This window comes from Jaculus jaculus, chromosome 2 (genome assembly GCF_020740685.1).
Source record: "Jaculus jaculus isolate mJacJac1 chromosome 2, mJacJac1.mat.Y.cur, whole genome shotgun sequence".
NCBI lineage: Eukaryota > Metazoa > Chordata > Mammalia > Rodentia > Dipodidae > Jaculus > Jaculus jaculus.
In genome coordinates this window covers 4,504,695-4,519,955 of record NC_059103.1, presented here as the reverse complement: position 1 = coordinate 4,519,955, position 15,261 = coordinate 4,504,695, and the positions used below count along the sequence as shown (strand labels likewise).

The window sequence follows — 15,261 nt, the reverse complement described above, 5'->3', positions numbered from 1 at the left end:
GGGTGAAAAATGGGCTCAGATCTCTGAATATCCGAGCTCACCGTCAGGCCACAGTTGTATCCCTTAGGGGTGAATGCAGTCGGGCTTTTGGAGAGGTGTGAGTGGTTGCTGAATCCACAGACTTCAACTTCCCTTACTACCCACCCCTCCCAGGGCCTTCTCTGGGCTAAGAAGACCTTTCCCTACCTATGGTCCTGACCACAAAAGCCTCTGCAACCCTTGGTCCTGACTGCATCCGATTGCCACGGCCCACTCGGTCCTGGGCCCACTCGGTCCTGGGTCACAGCCGACCTTCTTGCCTTTGCCGGTGTTGGCCCTGCGCGCACTAGCGGCGCTACAAAGAAGCTCGATGATGGAGCAGCGGACCCAAATGCTATCTATCATCCATGCCACACTCCTAACCCCACCAGGGCCAGACGCTCCGGCTGGCTGGTACCCATCAGGGGTCACCACGTCCTTCCACCATGGGTCCTTGGAGGGTGCGTGACATTCATCACGGTAGGAGGCGGCTCGGGTCCGGGGCTGAGGGATGCTCGCAGGGGTTAGACCTCCTGCGCCTCTCCGAGGGTGGTCTGCGGTCTCCAGGGATGCGGCGTCGCGGGTACCCGCGAGCATCCGGGTCGCTCCTTTCCAAACACAAGCCCCGCAGCTCCAGGGGGCTCGCAGCGCAGCTACCCAGCTCGGTACCCAGCGGCTCCGCGACGCCGCGCCCGCGAGCCCGCATGACCGGAAGTGCTCCCCCGGAGGGGCGGGCGAGGCGGGGCCGGAGGGCGGCACTTCCGGTGCCCACGCGCCGCCGCCGCCGCGCAGCTCGCGGCCGTCACTTTGTGTAGCGCCGGGTGTTGTCCCCCCCTCCCGCTCCGAGTGGCCGCAGGCCCGGGACCCTGGTGTCCCCGCTCCGGCTCGGCCGGCCGGGCGCGCGCGCGGTGAGTGGCCTGCGCGCGCGCGGCAGGTGCGGGCGGGCGGGCTGGACGCGCGCCGGGGGCGGGGTGGGCCGTGCTCGACACCCGGCGCTTGAAGGCCTCGGGTGGTCGTGGGATGGTCACCGCGCCCGGGGGACCGCGCCGGGCCACGCTGCAGCTGCATCTTCCATGGCAACGCGCGGGACCCGCAGACCCTCCTGGCCCCGGGGCCTGGGCATCAGGGCTTGGCGAGATCCTTAGGGCTTGGGCCAGGGAGGGGGGACGAAACACACGCCACCCCCTGGCAGATGTCAGAGCCACCTCCTCCAGCTCAGGAGCGGGAGCTTCGTTGTGGTCGTTCCCCGCCCTCCCCCACCCCGCCCCCACGCCCGACACACCCATCCTGGAGGGACGGACCCAGAGGTGGCCTCTGCAGGACGTGGTGCATGCCCCTCTGGAGGAAGGTTGGGAGGATGGCAGCTTGTGCTGGAGCCCCCACCGCTGGCTTTGCGTTCTGGGGGCGAGGGGCTATGTCTGAGCCTGCCTCGTCTGCAGATTCGCTGGTTGGGCTGGTCCTGCCAAGTGTTGCCTGGAGATGCCCCATGTGGACACAGGTGGGAGAGGAGCTGGCTGGGGTTTGGGAGGGGATGGAGTAGGTACCAGTGAGGATCCACCCAGTAGCTCAGGCTGGGTGGTTTAGCTTGATGACTATTGGCAAGCCTTGTCTTGGGGATCTGACTGGCCTGGTTGAGGGGACTGGCCCTAGAGATTTGGGATGGCTCTTTCGTCCTAGCACCAACTCAGAATGTTAGGGGCTGCCGAAACTTGGGAGCAAACAGTGAGGGGTCTTGATGGCCAGGGAAGGACATCTTCCTGGTGGATAGAGACCTGAAGGGCCTTGAGGTCAGTGAGAGCCACTGGGAGGGAGGTGACTAGATGAGAGTGGTTATGCGTGCAGGTGCACATGCGTACAAACGCAGACATGCATCCCCAACGTCGGTTCTCCTGGATCTGAGACTTCTGTGGAGTCTCTAAATTTTCAGACTTGGCCACTTCTTTCTGTCTTTGCCCCCTCCCTCCTCTTGGACGACGTCTGGTGGCCCTCAATTCTGTAGTCTGCAGTGCCAGGCTCTAGGGTTCAGGGTCCTAGTGGAAATGAAGGTTGGGTGACCCAGGATTTTATATGATAAGGGTATACACACCTAAACCCCAGTGGATTCTGACTTGGGATCAGAAGGCCAAGGGGAAGCCAGCAGCTTATTTCTAGGGGTGACGACACTGGGGGCCCTCCAGGGTCCAATCTGAAGGAATACAAACTGACTCACCCCCCACCCCCAGATCTGTTTTTCAGAGCATTCTGCCCTCAGTCCTGGACTAGGGCATCTGGCCTGTCTGCTAGAGGACCATTAGCCTTAAAGGAGCTGCTGGTGGACTTTTAATGACAAGGGCCTTTACTCTCCACTGCCTCTGGGCTGGGTTCTGATTTGATGGACTTCTCCCTTTCCCCAGCTGCGGCGGGCCTGTTCTAGAACATGGCACTGAATGTAGGTGGTGCTAGGGAAGAGAACAGGGCACTGTGGGCACAGCAGCAGTGCAGGATGGCTGCCTTTGTAACCTTGTCCAGGAAGGGGAAGAGAAGTTTCAGGGAGGGAGAATGGCATATGTGAAAAGGTCCTGAGGTGGTGAGCTGAGGTCTCTTTGGTAAAGCTGTGAGCTTTCTTCTTTTTTTTTCGGGTCCTGGCAGACAACAGCCTGGCCTGGAGGAGTCTGAAGTTGCTGGCCCAGGTGATGGCTTGGCTAGGAGTTGGCTCTGTGGGTATCCGGGCTCAACTTGAACTTACAGCTTGAGGCCTGAGTGAGCCAAGTCACTGTAGGTCTGACATGGGTGGTGAAGCGTAATACCTTGTGTGCTGGAGGTGGCTACCTCCTAGGATAGCATGCACAAGGCACATGTGTTTTTATCCCCCACCCCCCTGGCATCTCCCCACACCAAAGAGCCCTGTGGTTTAGGTCTTTGGAGGCAGTGCTTCTGAAGCTAGAATGGGGAGCCTGTGAGAGGGGAACAGAATGGTGAGGACAGAGATGGCTTCTAGATGCAAGTATGTCCCAGCTTGTGAGCCTGAATATTCTTGCACAGATGATCACAGCGCCCTGGCTGTTTAAAGTGTGGGTTTTTCAATGTTTTGAAGGTGCTGACTGGAAGACAAAACACACAGTTATTCATTCCCAGAATCAAGTAATTGTCTATTTAAGAAGCCTTTCTTTTCCCTTTTTATTTCATTATTTTTAAGACAGGTTCTTATTGTATACTTCAGGCTGTTCTTGAGCTCACAGTGACACACCTGCTCCTGTATCTCAAAGATACAAGCGTTCCTAGTTGGGATAAACATCAGAGGATGGAGAGCCTTTATTCATAATCTGATCCTAGCGACCAGTAGTGGCTGTCCAGACCATGAGGACAAACTGCTCAGTGTTCAAGGGGACCTGGTTCTCACTGGTGCAGAGAGTGAGTGGGGAGAAGACATTCATACCCGAAGACTGAGTGTCACTCACCTGAACCAATGCTTCTCAACCTTGGCTGTATTTTGGAGTGAGTTTAGAATGATTTTTTTTAAAGTATCTAAACTTGGGTCCTGTACCCTAAAATTCTGACGTTGGCACTGGGATATGTCCTGACCATAATTTTTATTTTTTTTCAGGTGATATCAGGTGAGAACACTTGTTCTAAAATTCACCTGTAATCTCATCTATAAATTAAAAAATTCTTGCTCCCTCCCTTCACTACCTTACAAGGATATTGAGAGTGAAAGAAAACAAAAATAATGGGAAAGTGCTTGTGCTATGTATGAAAAAATGTTGTTAAAAGGAAAAACATTTGTTCTATTTCAACTGCACCTATAATGAGGAAAAAAATGTGCAATTGAATTTCCTGTGTTACCTTGGGAAACCGGGAGTACTTGCTTCTTTAATGAAGCATGCAGGTGTGAACACAAACATTAATTATGATTACTCTTAATTTCTACTAGGGTCTTCTGTCATACTTGAGATCGAGTTTTAATTATCTGGTTTTACATAGGAAAGAAGAAATATTAAGGCTTAAATTCTGTAATGTTCATGGACTCATAATTCATTAAAAATTTTCATACAAGGAAAAAAAAAAGTGTGGGTTTTTAAAGCAGCTTCCTGAACAGAAACAGGACAAGGTGCAGGCTGAGCGAGCTTCTCATGTGTGTCTTCTGGAACACCAGGTCCAGTGGTCTGACTTTTGTCATGACTCTGGGCATCTTTGCCCAGGCTGCCTCAGTCTGGTTTTTGGCTTCCTGAAGCGCATTGTCCTCTGGTTGCATTGGGATGGGTCCAGTGTCTGTTGTGACCTGACGCATTACAGGATCTCTTTAGGAACTCATGCCTTCACCCTCAGGCTGCTGAGGTGGCCTGGCCTGAAATGGGTCCCCTGCAGATCTGAGACACTGATGGGACAGATGCAGAGAGGCAGGCCACTGAAAGGAGACATAGTAAGAATGAATTTATTAAAATGTACCAGTTCAGGGGTTGGGGTTCTAGCTCATTGACACCCTTCTTGCCTAGCAGGCATGAGGCCCTGAGTTCAATCCCCAGTACTACCACCAAAAAGAAGAAGAAAAAAAAAGTGGAAATAAAAACTTAATAGTCCTGCCCTTAGAACTCCGTGAGGACTGACTGGTGCAGTGTGCACAGCTGGGCTTAAGGAGCAGCTGCAGCCTCAGCCCCCAAGCCCTCAGCTCCCAGCCTTGGACTCTGAACCAAGTACACTGTGGCTGCGACATCCTTGAGGGAGTAGGACGTGACCCTCTGAGTCTCTGGCATTTTAGCTGTAAGGATCCTGTGATCTTCAGACTTGAGAACCTGTCACAGAGCATTTAATGTCCCCTGAGCTAACCTAGTGAGTGCATCCCCATGACTTCAGCCTTTCCCAACATCCTCCCCACCACTGCAGCAAAAGGCGAGGGCAGGAGGCAGGGTGACACTTACTCATGGCCTCATGTCTCCCTTACCTTGCAGGAGGGGGCCTGAGAGCTTGCTGGGTGCTCCCTCTTCTTCTGAAAAGATCAGCGTGGCACCCTTCTGGCCCCGTACGTGCCCCATGAGCTTCGCAAGTGCTGGCAGCCCGGCTGTGCTTGGGCCTGGCCTGGTTCATGTGCACTGAGGGCTGGTAAGCTGCTCTTGTTCTCTCATTGGACAGGCTACCCCACCCACCCCGTAGTTTACACTCACACTCTCATCTTCAGTCAGATGGACCCCCCCCCCCCAACCCCGGGCTGTGCTGTTGGAATCCATGCTTCTCCAAAGGTCAGGATAAAGCCTGACTCGGGGAAGGGCTGCTGCTTACACCAGGTTGGTGAGAAAGAGTGGAAGCTGTTTCCCAGGGTCTCACGGGAAGGGCCCCTCAGGTGGCTTTTCTGCATGTGTAGTGTGCAGCCGAGGGTGGCAGACAGGTCGCTGTCCTCTCTCAGCCCCCGTGGCCTCACCTGCACAGTCCCTGTGTGTTTCAGGTCTCACGGAGGTGCAGGCTCACTCTCAGGGCTGATGGCTGCCCTTCACACAACTCCAGACTCTCCACCCACCCAGCTGGATCGGGCAGAGGATGGGTCAGAATGTGATGCAGACCCCGAAGAGGAGGAGGAGGAGGAGGAGAAAGGGCAAGAGGAGGCCGAGGGGCAAGGTGATGATGAGGAGGCGGTAGGTGAAGAGGAAGAAGAGGCCACACAGGTTCAGGAGGTGGCAGAGGTCGAGGTGGAGGCAGAGGAAGATGACAGCCACATCAAAGATGATGGTGATGATGATGATGATAATGACATTGAAGAGGTATTGGCAGACGAGCCAAGTATCGCTTTGAGGACCCAGAAGCAACTTAGCCATGGTCATGGCGCTCAGTCCCCAGTTCTTCCGGGAAGGGGTAAGAACAAGGAGGAAGTCGGGCTGGAGGAGGCCAGCTGGAGAGCTGGGGTCCTACAGTTGGAACTGGATCTGGGATAACAGGGCCCAAGTTCTCAAGTGTGGAGCAGCTGGGAACCCCACCATGTTTGCCAGTAGTGCAGAAGGTGACTGGGCAGCTGGACCAGGTGCACTGGCTCTTAAGAGATCTTTCCCTCAGCCCTGCAGGCCTCACGGGTGTCAGCCACCTCTCAAGATGAGGGACTGGAGGAAGAGGAGGAGGAGGAGGAGGAGGGGGATTTCCTGACAGCTGAGTCTCAGGTGAGCTGTCCGCTAGCATCTGTAGCTCAGGTCACCAGGAAGTATTTCCCCAGTGGCCTTTACACCTTTAGTCCCATGCCTTCTGGGTTAATGGCTCTTCAGTGGGGGTGAGACTGTGTCCCAGGCCCAGGGGAGGTAGCTCCACTCTTCTGAGTCCCATCTCTTCCCAGGCCACTACATGCTGTCCTGATAGTTTTGGCCACCATTCTCTCAACTGCCCAGTGATTTCACAGGTCTAGGAGTCCCCCCCACCCAGGTTAGGCTGTCCCTCATGTAGAGTGACTGTCCCTTTCTCACGGTCTGTTTTCCTGCTATCCAGTCAGATCCAGCACCAGTGCCCATATGCGATTTAGTTGATACCACTTGTTCACCCTGGAGAGGACTGGCTGATGTGGCCATCATATTTGCTGGGACTGGACTGTGTGGTGTAGGAATTGCTGTGGGGCTTGGTCCCCTGCACCAAGCTGATGGCCCACCCTTCTCCAAGCCTGCGGTCCTTTTGTTTTGAGATAAGGCTTCCATGTGGCCCCAGGCTAGTGTTAAACTCACTGTGTAGTGGAGAGTGGCTTTCAGCTAGTGATTCTCTTGCCTCCACCTCCCGAGTGCTGGGACGACAGGCATGTGCCACTACTCCTGACCCTTGTCTCTGGGGACTTATCAGTAATGGGGTGCTTTCTGGTCCGTGTCCTATTGAGATCCATGTTGTGGGGTCCCAGTCTATTCTGAATGTATTGTGCATGGTTGTTGGAGGCGGGCATTCCCTTACTCTAACTTGGGGCAGCATCCAGAGTTCTGTGCTTCCCAGGGCCTTGTGACCTTTGAAGACGTGGCTGTGTACTTCTCCCTGGAGGAGTGGGAGAGTCTAGATGCAGACCAGCAAGGCCTCTACCAGGAAGTGATGCTGGAGAACTATGGGATCCTGGTCTCCTTGGGTAAGGAAGGGCCTTTGTCTTCTTGAGGCAGTCTGCTGGATGGTTGTTGGGTGCTAGGCTGTGTAAGGGGGTGCTCCTTGGGCTCCAGGGTTTTAGAACAGGTTGATTCTGGGACAAGGGCACCCCCAGGGACCCAGTCCCTGAGAGGTGGGTCTAAGCCAGGTGGGCACATGCTGTATGAAGCTGCTGGTCTGCTCTGGGCTGTGTAGCCCCCGCAGCCTTGATGGGGAGGAGTAGGGGCAGGTGCCCTGCAGGTAAATGTGAGTCAGGCTCTGCAAGCTGGGTGTGGAGGACAAAGCTTTCAGGGGAAGGATGTGGGATCCTCCAGAGCAGACTGGTCTTGGGAAGGCAGATAGCAACGTGAGCAGGGACAACGTGGGGCCTGCTGCGATAACCACCCTGTAGCTGCCATCACCCCATCTTCTGCACAGGATACCCAATCCCCAAGCCGGATCTGATTTTCCATCTGGAACAAGGGGAAGAACCCTGGGTCCCTGACAGTCCCCATCCTGGGGAAGGAGACATCGTCACTGGCGTCTACACAGGTGAGGGGAGGAGTCTTGAGGGTTTCTACTAGCCTGGTTGCTCAGAGCTGTGGTCTGACTTCAGACTTTACCAAGCCAAGTGCTCTGTCTTGATGGTGTCAGGGCTAGTGGTCTGGGGAGTGCAGTGGCTCTGTGGAATCAGGGTGGCCACTATGTGCTGGACTTCGCCTCTGTGTCTTTGTGGTCCAGCTCCACAGAGGCCTACAGGCTGAAGTCTTCCTTCTTCCCTCTGAAGACAGCCTGCAGCTGAGTGGCCATAATTGCTGAGTTTGGTAGGTTGGAGGCTAACTGTCCCAAGGCTGGCAGTCTGTACTTCTAGATTAGTCTCTCAAGACAAGTTTTCTTTCCTCTGCTTATAAATTCAGGCCACATGTAGCTTGTGGGCTCTGGTCACCACCCCCCACACTCATGTGTGCCTCCCAAGAGCGCCTGCTGGTCCTTTAGCTTATTTCCAGGCCTACAGCTCTTCATTCCTCTCTCAGCTTCCAACCCCACCCCTTCCTTTCTTTGGACCCAATCTTGGTCACAGAATCCTTGCTTCTTACAAATGTCTCATGTGCTTGCTGGAGAGATCTCTGTCCCTGGCTGAACCCCGTGTCCTGCCAGCCTCCAGTCTGTACCAGAGCAGAGAATGTAGCTGGAGAGACACATGCCCTGGGTGACAGGAGACCTCACATGGGTACAGTCTGGCCCCAAGTATCAGTGTGGGGCTGGTCTTTGCTGGTAATTGTAGACATTATGTGGATGTAGTCTGGCCCCAAGTATCCATGCAGGGACAGAGATGGCTCAGCAGTTAAGGAACTTGCTTGCGAAGCCTAGGGACCCATGTTCAATTCTCCAGATTCCACGTAAGCCAGACACACAAAGGTGAGGCAAGTGCAAGGTTGCACATGCCCACTAGGTAGTGAAAGTGTCTGAAGTGTGACTGCAGTGGCTGAGGCCCTGGCATGCCAACTCTCTCTCTCCCTCTAAAAAGTAAAAAAGGGGGGGGGGAAAGGCAGAGAGAGGTATGGGCACACTGAGAGACTCTAGTGACCAGCCAGGACACACGGCCAGGCACTCTGGAGTCCCAAAGAAGATGAACCTAGACGTGCAGACTGCCAGCCTGTAGGCAGATACAGCAACTCCTGTTTCCCAGTTGGCTCCGCGGGGCATATACGAGCACAGGAGAGAGCAACAACAGGGGCGGCATCTCAGCTGGGACAATGTGTGAGCCCCGTACCCCAGCAGGCAGAGGCTAGAATACCATTGTGGGCACTGGGGGGCCCCTGCAGGGCCTTGCCATTCCATTTTACTCATCCATGCTCTGGAGAGGAGCTTTGGATGTCACTGAGCCCTTCTTTTCTAGTTCTGGTCCAGGGGACAAGGAGCTAGGGTCCTGTTTTTCTCTAAGCAGGTCCCTGGACTTGGTGCAGGTACTTAGGAAGAAGTGAGAGGACACCGTGACAGGGGGGCAGGCTGCTTAGTGCCCGGAGCAAAAAAAACTAGTGGTTTTCTAGGTGCTGGAGGCTCGGAATGGGTGTCTTCCCAAGTTGCATGTGATGAGAGCCTTAGTGTTGGGTCTGCAGGTCACCTCTGAAGGGACCGAGGCCAGAGAGTTGTTGGCCTTTCAGCAGCCTTTCGTCACTGATGGCGGCAGCCCAGTGCCTGTCCTCAAAGGAGGGCCGTCTGCCTCTAGGGCCTGTTAGCCTGGCTTAGCCCTGACTAGAAGGACAGATGCCGGTGTAGAGGCTGGGTGCCTTCCCGAGCTGGAGCTCAGACATCTCCCTGGCAGCCTTCAGTGGGAATGTCCACTAACATTCTCATGTCTCTCCTCGCGTGGGTGCTGTCCCAAACAAGGAGCGGGGCTGTTCCATCTTGAGTTTCTGTGTCCGGATGGACATGGTGTGGGGTGCGGAGCCAGCAGGAGCTGGATCTTACTCAGGGGACAGGCCACCTGACTTAATCAAGAGATTTCAGAGGGGACTGGCCTGCTTGGGCACATAGGGTCCCACCCTGGCCCACAGTCCTTAGGGAACCAAGCAGATTGAGGGTATGATCCTTGGGAGACACCCCCCCCCCCATGGTGAGCTAGTGATGTGGTTTGTACCATCCCAGTATTAAACTTTGAAGGGGCAAACCTCTTAAGACCCAGACTGTCAGCCAATACTTAGGACAAAGAGGCCATGTGACCAGAAGGTGGCAGTTGTGAACTGGAGGTGGAAGCAATTGTGCAGCCACAACCCAGAGTCCTGAGGATTTTAATTCAATCCCTTGGCACTAACATGCCAGAGTGGCCTTGTTTGGACTCCCTCTCCACAGGCTCCTGTCACCTGTCCCTTATGGTGGGTGTGATGCTTATTTCACCAGGGTCTTAGTGTCCTTAGTTCAAGACACAGGCTGTAAAGATATCCTAGTGGCCAAGCTGTGTAAATTTCTGTCTTCCAAGCAGCTGGCTTTGAGTCTCTGACTTCTGTCACCCAGGGTCAGGTCCTTGGAGTAAGCGTTAGATGCAAGGGATGTGAAAGCCAGCTCCCGTCTCTGGAGCTCACTTCACGATGAAGCAGCTGTCTGGCCCTCCAGCTGTTAAGAAACGCAGCACACCCTTTGGGTGTGAGTGTCCCATCCACCCCAAGGTGGCACCTCAGTTATACTGGTAACAGAAGCTTCTAGCCTGAGCACCAGCACGCCCTGCCCGTGGTGTGGCTTTACTTAGAACCGTTAGGCTCCAGAACGAGCCACATTGGCAGCAGGATGCAACAGAACAAAAAAAAAAAAAAAAAAAAAAAAAAGAAGGCCTCCCAGAGGCCCAGTGACTTCCTGAGGTCTTATCTTGGAGTGCAGCCAGTTCTGGCTTCTTCAGAGTTGGGGGGCCTTCCTCCCCATCAGTCAGTGGTGGCCTCCCTTCACATTATCGTGTGTTTAAATTAGGTCTCTCACCTTGGTTGTTGTTGGAAAGTGACCGTCCCAACTTAATATTTTTAAATTTTTAATTTTATTTGAGAAAGGGAGATGAGAGAGGGAGAGAATGGGCACACCAGGGCCTTCAGCCACTGCAAATGAACTCCAGATGCATGTGGCACCTTGTGCATATGGCTTATCTGGCTCTTGGGAAATAGAACCTGGGTTCTTCGGCTTTGCAGGCAAACATCTTAACTGCTAAGCCATCTCTTCAGCCCAGCCATGCCAATTTAAATGTTGCAGCAAAAGTCTCTTTTAGGACCATGTACTGAGTTATGTGTGGTGGTGTGGGGGCCCACCTCTCAAGCCAGAAGGTATTCCCGCCGCTCTCAAGCTCTGAGAGGGTGTTGAGGAACTACAGACTTGGCCCACTCTCCTAGCTCCTGGCAAGACTGAGTCTGACAGTCACAGATTGACCTGTTCAGAACTAAGAGGCTGTTCCAGCATTTCTGGGTCCTCAGCAGGGTCTATTGAAACCTGCCAGCTCCTCAGCAGAGCCCAAGGACAAGTCTGATCTGGTCAGCCTAGACCCCCGTCCCTCATCAGCTCCTCCCTGCTTCAGGGTTCGCCAGCCTTCCTGGGTTTGGGAGTGGTGGCTGAACAAAGGGCTTCAGTCAGGAGTGAGGCCTTCTCTGTGGCACTCAAAATGGCCCAGCCACTTCTCGTCACTCAGATGGCCATCTTGGCAGCTAGGAGTGAGCTTGGCTTAACAAGGAACTTTTTATTTTCATCCAAAGCTTATGCTTACTACAAATGGATACTAGCCACAGAAATTTAGACAGTATTTTGAACTACGAAAAAATAATCCATTCCCTTGTCCTTGTATATGGTCCTCCTGAGCCTTTTGCCCAGCTGCAGTTAGGCCCATGTGGTTCCGCCTGGCTTCATATCACTTGGCACTGTGCTGTGCTCTTCCCTGTGAGACCAGGTCACACACGGAATGTCCTACAGAACAAGGGTTGGCTTCCGAGACTTCCTGGGCTCTGACTATTCCTTGTGGGTCTGCCTCAATGGTCCAGGCCCACCCAGCTGACACAGGCCAGAGCCTCAGCCTTAAGAATCAGGTTAGGTGGGAGATGTTACTTTCTCCAGCCGTGGGAACTCAGACCCTCCAGTTGCTGGGACCCGCAGTGGCACAGTGAGAGAGCAGGTGTGCAAGTGTCCTGAATACCTGTGGCTGCTGTGGTCCGGGTGATTTCCCTCAGTCTCCTGTGTGACTCAGTGCCATCTCCAAGCACAGTAGTTCCCTCCTGGGTGATTGGTGGTGGTCAGCCACCAAACACTCATTTCATAAACAAGAAGGCTTCATAGACCTCACTCCAGAGCCATGCTCTGCACTGCCCACGCAGAAGGAAGAGTGAGGGGTGTAGCTCTGTGGAGGAGGGATGAGTGTCTGAAACGCTTGGGTGCTCAGAGCATCCAGTCTCGGCTGGCTTGGGGTTTCCCAAATACTGAGTTTGGAAAATCCAAGCCCAAGGGCAACTTCTCAGGAGGGACTCAGGTACCTCTGCATATGCACAGTTGAGGCAGCCTCTTAAGAGTGAGGGCAGAGCCCGCTGGCCTTCCCTTTCCTGCTCGGTCTGGGAGCGGGAGAAGATGGGGAGAGGGAGAGATATTACCTGGTTGTTGGCACCTGGGGCTGCACGTCTTCAGGTCTCATCTGTGCCTCTCCTCCAGCCTTCAGCTTCACGGAAACCTGCAGACTGACTCGTCTGCTTTGCAGTCTCCCATCCTCTGCAGGGTGGAAACCTTGGAGGGTGCTAGAGGAGTAGAAGGGCCCTAGCCTTCCTGGCTAGCTGTGCATGCCAGGCCTCCACAGGCTCCTAACTGGAGGAGGCTCTGGCTTCGCTGCCCCTTTAGCTGGTTGTGACTGGCTGGGACACAGACAACCTTCCACTGTATTGAAGGTCCGTCCGAGTGGAAGGAGTCAAGGTCCTGCAAGGGCCGTTATGAAGGCTGCCCAGAGGCTCCTGGCACATCCTCTTACCTTTGTTGTCTCCTTCAGGAGCCTGGTTCTGGACAGATGACATGGAGGACCACGAGGAAGATGATGATGAGGACTTTCTGGCAGAGATGGCCGAGGAGGAGAACGAACCGCCAGGACTTTGGTCTGCTGCGTATGGAGTGGGAGATGTGCCTGGTACCTGGGGTCCTGATGACCCGGACTTGGTGCAGACTCCGGAGGGATGGGGACCGGACCCAGGAGGTCCTGGAGTCCTGGCCCAGGAGGCCGAAGCCAAGCCGTACCTGTCTGGCCAGGAGCCAGGCGAGAACCTGCTGGCACCCTGGGCATTTCCCGCGGTGGCAGCCCCTATGGGGCAGCCCGAGACCACTTGTGACGTGTGTGGGAAAGTGTTCCCGCATCGGTCGCGGCTGGCCAAGCATCAGCGTTACCACGCGGCCATCAAGCCCTTCGGCTGCGACGAGTGTGGCAAAGGCTTCGTGTACCGCTCGCACCTGGCCATCCACCAGCGGACACACACCGGCGAGAAGCCCTTCCCGTGCCCGGACTGCGGCAAGCGCTTCGTCTACAAGTCGCACCTGGTCACGCACCGGCGCATCCATACGGGCGAGCGGCCCTACCGCTGCGCCTTCTGCGGCGCGGGCTTCGGCCGCCGCTCCTACCTGGTGACGCACCAGCGCACGCACACCGGCGAGCGGCCCTACCCGTGCCCGCACTGCGGCCGCAGCTTCAGCCAGAGCTCGGCGCTCGCGCGGCACCAGGCGGTGCACACGGCCGACCGGCCCCATTGCTGCCCGGACTGCGGCCAGGCCTTCCGCCTGCGCGCCGACTACCAGCGCCATAGGCGCGGGGGAGGCTGCTCGGAGCCTGGCGGCGACGGCCCACGGGGAGATCCTCACGAGGTGCTGGTCGCGGCGGGGCCGGAGGAGCCCGAGGCCCCTGAGGCTGGCGAGGCGGACCGAGTCGTCGAAGCGCCGCCGAGAGAGGAAGTGGCAGTGGCAGCAGAGGCTCCCGTGCCAGAGAGCAAGGAGGACCCCGAGCCCGACCGACGGTTGCGCGAGATGGGCAACGGCCTGCGGGACGGCGGTGGAGGGCCCTCTCCGCATCCTCTCGGCTTCCACTTTCCCGTGCATCCCAAGCCCTGGCTGCCTCCGGATGGCTTTCCAATCTTGGGGCTCCCGGAGTTTCCCGAGCGGCTGCCGGTCGACGGGCGTCCCTTGCCAGGACCTTTGCTGGGCCCACTGTCCCTGGTGGAGGGCGCGGGGCTGGCCTGCGACCCTTTCCGCGGCGCCGGCAGCGCCCGGGGCGGAGGCGGTAGCCTGCGCGCGTTCGCGCCCGCCGTGGGCGGTCTGCTAGCCGAGCCCGCGCCCGCCTTGGGGGGTCTGGTGGCCGAGCCCGCGCCTGCCGCCCTGGCCGAGGAGGAGAGCCCGTGGATCTGCTCGGACTGCGGCAAGACGTTCGGGCGCCGCGCCGCGCTGGCCAAGCACCAGCGCTACCACGCGGGCGAGCGGCCGCACCGCTGCGCCGACTGCGGCAAGAGCTTCGTGTACAGCTCGCACCTGGCGCGCCACCGGCGCACGCACACGGGCGAACGGCCTTTCCCATGCCCGGAGTGCGGCGCGCGCTTCGCCCGCGGCTCGCACCTGGCGGCGCACGTGCGCGGCCACACCGGCGAGAAGCCCTTCGTGTGCGGCGTGTGCGGCGCGGGCTTCAGCCGCCGCGCGCACCTGACGGCGCACGGGCGCGCGCACACCGGCGAGCGGCCCTACGCGTGCGGGGAGTGCGGCCGGCGCTTCGGGCAGAGCGCGGCGCTGACGCGGCACCAGTGGGCGCACGCCGAGGAGAAGCCCCACCGCTGTCCCGACTGCGGCAAGGGCTTCGGCCACAGCTCGGACTTCAAACGGCACCGGCGCACGCACACGGGCGAGAAGCCCTTCCGCTGCAGCGACTGCGGCCGCGGCTTCGCGCAGCGCTCCAACCTGGCCAAGCACCGGCGCGGCCACACGGGCGAGCGGCCCTTCCCGTGCCCCGAGTGTGGCAAGTGCTTCTCGCAGCGCTCGGTGCTCGTGACGCACCAGCGCACGCACACGGGCGAGCGGCCGTACGCCTGCGCCAACTGCGGCCGCCGCTTCTCGCAGAGCTCGCACCTGCTCACGCACATGAAGACGCACCGCGGCGCGCAGGCGCAGCCCGGGCCCGCCGCCTCGCCCGCGCCCAAGGCCGCCGCGCCCGCCCCGGGGCTCCCGCCGAGCTCCAGCGCCGCCTCCGGGCAGAGCGAGCGCGGCAGCACGCTGCTGGAGTTCGCGGGCGGCACGAGCTTCGGTTCGGAGTCGGCCGCGTTCGCGGGGCCCTCGGGCGCCTACGAGGAGAGCATCCCGTGAGAGGCCGACCGCTGCGCGCTCGGGCTGAGGGCCCCCGTCCTGGGTGCGGTGCCTTCCCCTCGGCCCCGGGGCGCGCTGCCCCGCGCCGCGCCCTCGGGCCTCGCCCGCCCTGCCCCAGAGCGCTCTGGAGAGGAGAGCAGACCGTCGCGCGGAAGTGGCCAGGGTACCGGCCTCCACCGAGGTCGCGCCACCCGCGGGCCTATGCTGCGAAGCAGAGCGGTAGGATGGCGAGCGGAGCTATTTATTTTACTCAGATTGCGATTTGGGTGGCCCGGATGAGCAAGCGATTTAGGGGTTGGTCGCCGGGCTTTGGGAGGGAGGGGGGGCGGTCTGGGCTGGAGCATCCCTCGGCCAGCGCTGGCG

At 57.6% G+C, this 15,261-nt stretch overlaps 1 protein-coding gene across 1 annotated transcript; it reads left to right on the top strand.

The window, feature by feature from the left end:
- The first annotated feature begins 867 nt into the window (after nucleotides 1-867).
- Znf316 (zinc finger protein 316) lies at nucleotides 868-14,898 on the top strand. The gene is made up of 8 exons (XM_045142812.1): nucleotides 868-926; nucleotides 3,194-3,492; nucleotides 4,944-5,094; nucleotides 5,435-5,838; nucleotides 6,037-6,137; nucleotides 6,943-7,069; nucleotides 7,501-7,614; nucleotides 12,560-14,898. The coding sequence occupies exons 3-8, from the start codon at nucleotides 5,078-5,080 to the stop codon at nucleotides 14,896-14,898; spliced, it is 3,102 nt and encodes a 1,033-aa protein (XP_044998747.1). The 5' UTR covers nucleotides 868-926; nucleotides 3,194-3,492; nucleotides 4,944-5,077.
- The last annotated feature ends 363 nt before the right edge of the window (nucleotides 14,899-15,261 follow it).

Excerpts from the sequence above, each read along its gene's own strand:
- Znf316 (XM_045142812.1), top strand. Across the intron at positions 6,138-6,942 it reads TCCTGACAGCTGAGTCTCAG|GGCCTTGTGACCTTTGAAGA; the intron begins GTGAGCTGTCCG and ends TGTGCTTCCCAG. Across the intron at positions 7,070-7,500 it reads TGGGATCCTGGTCTCCTTGG|GATACCCAATCCCCAAGCCG; the intron begins GTAAGGAAGGGC and ends TCTTCTGCACAG.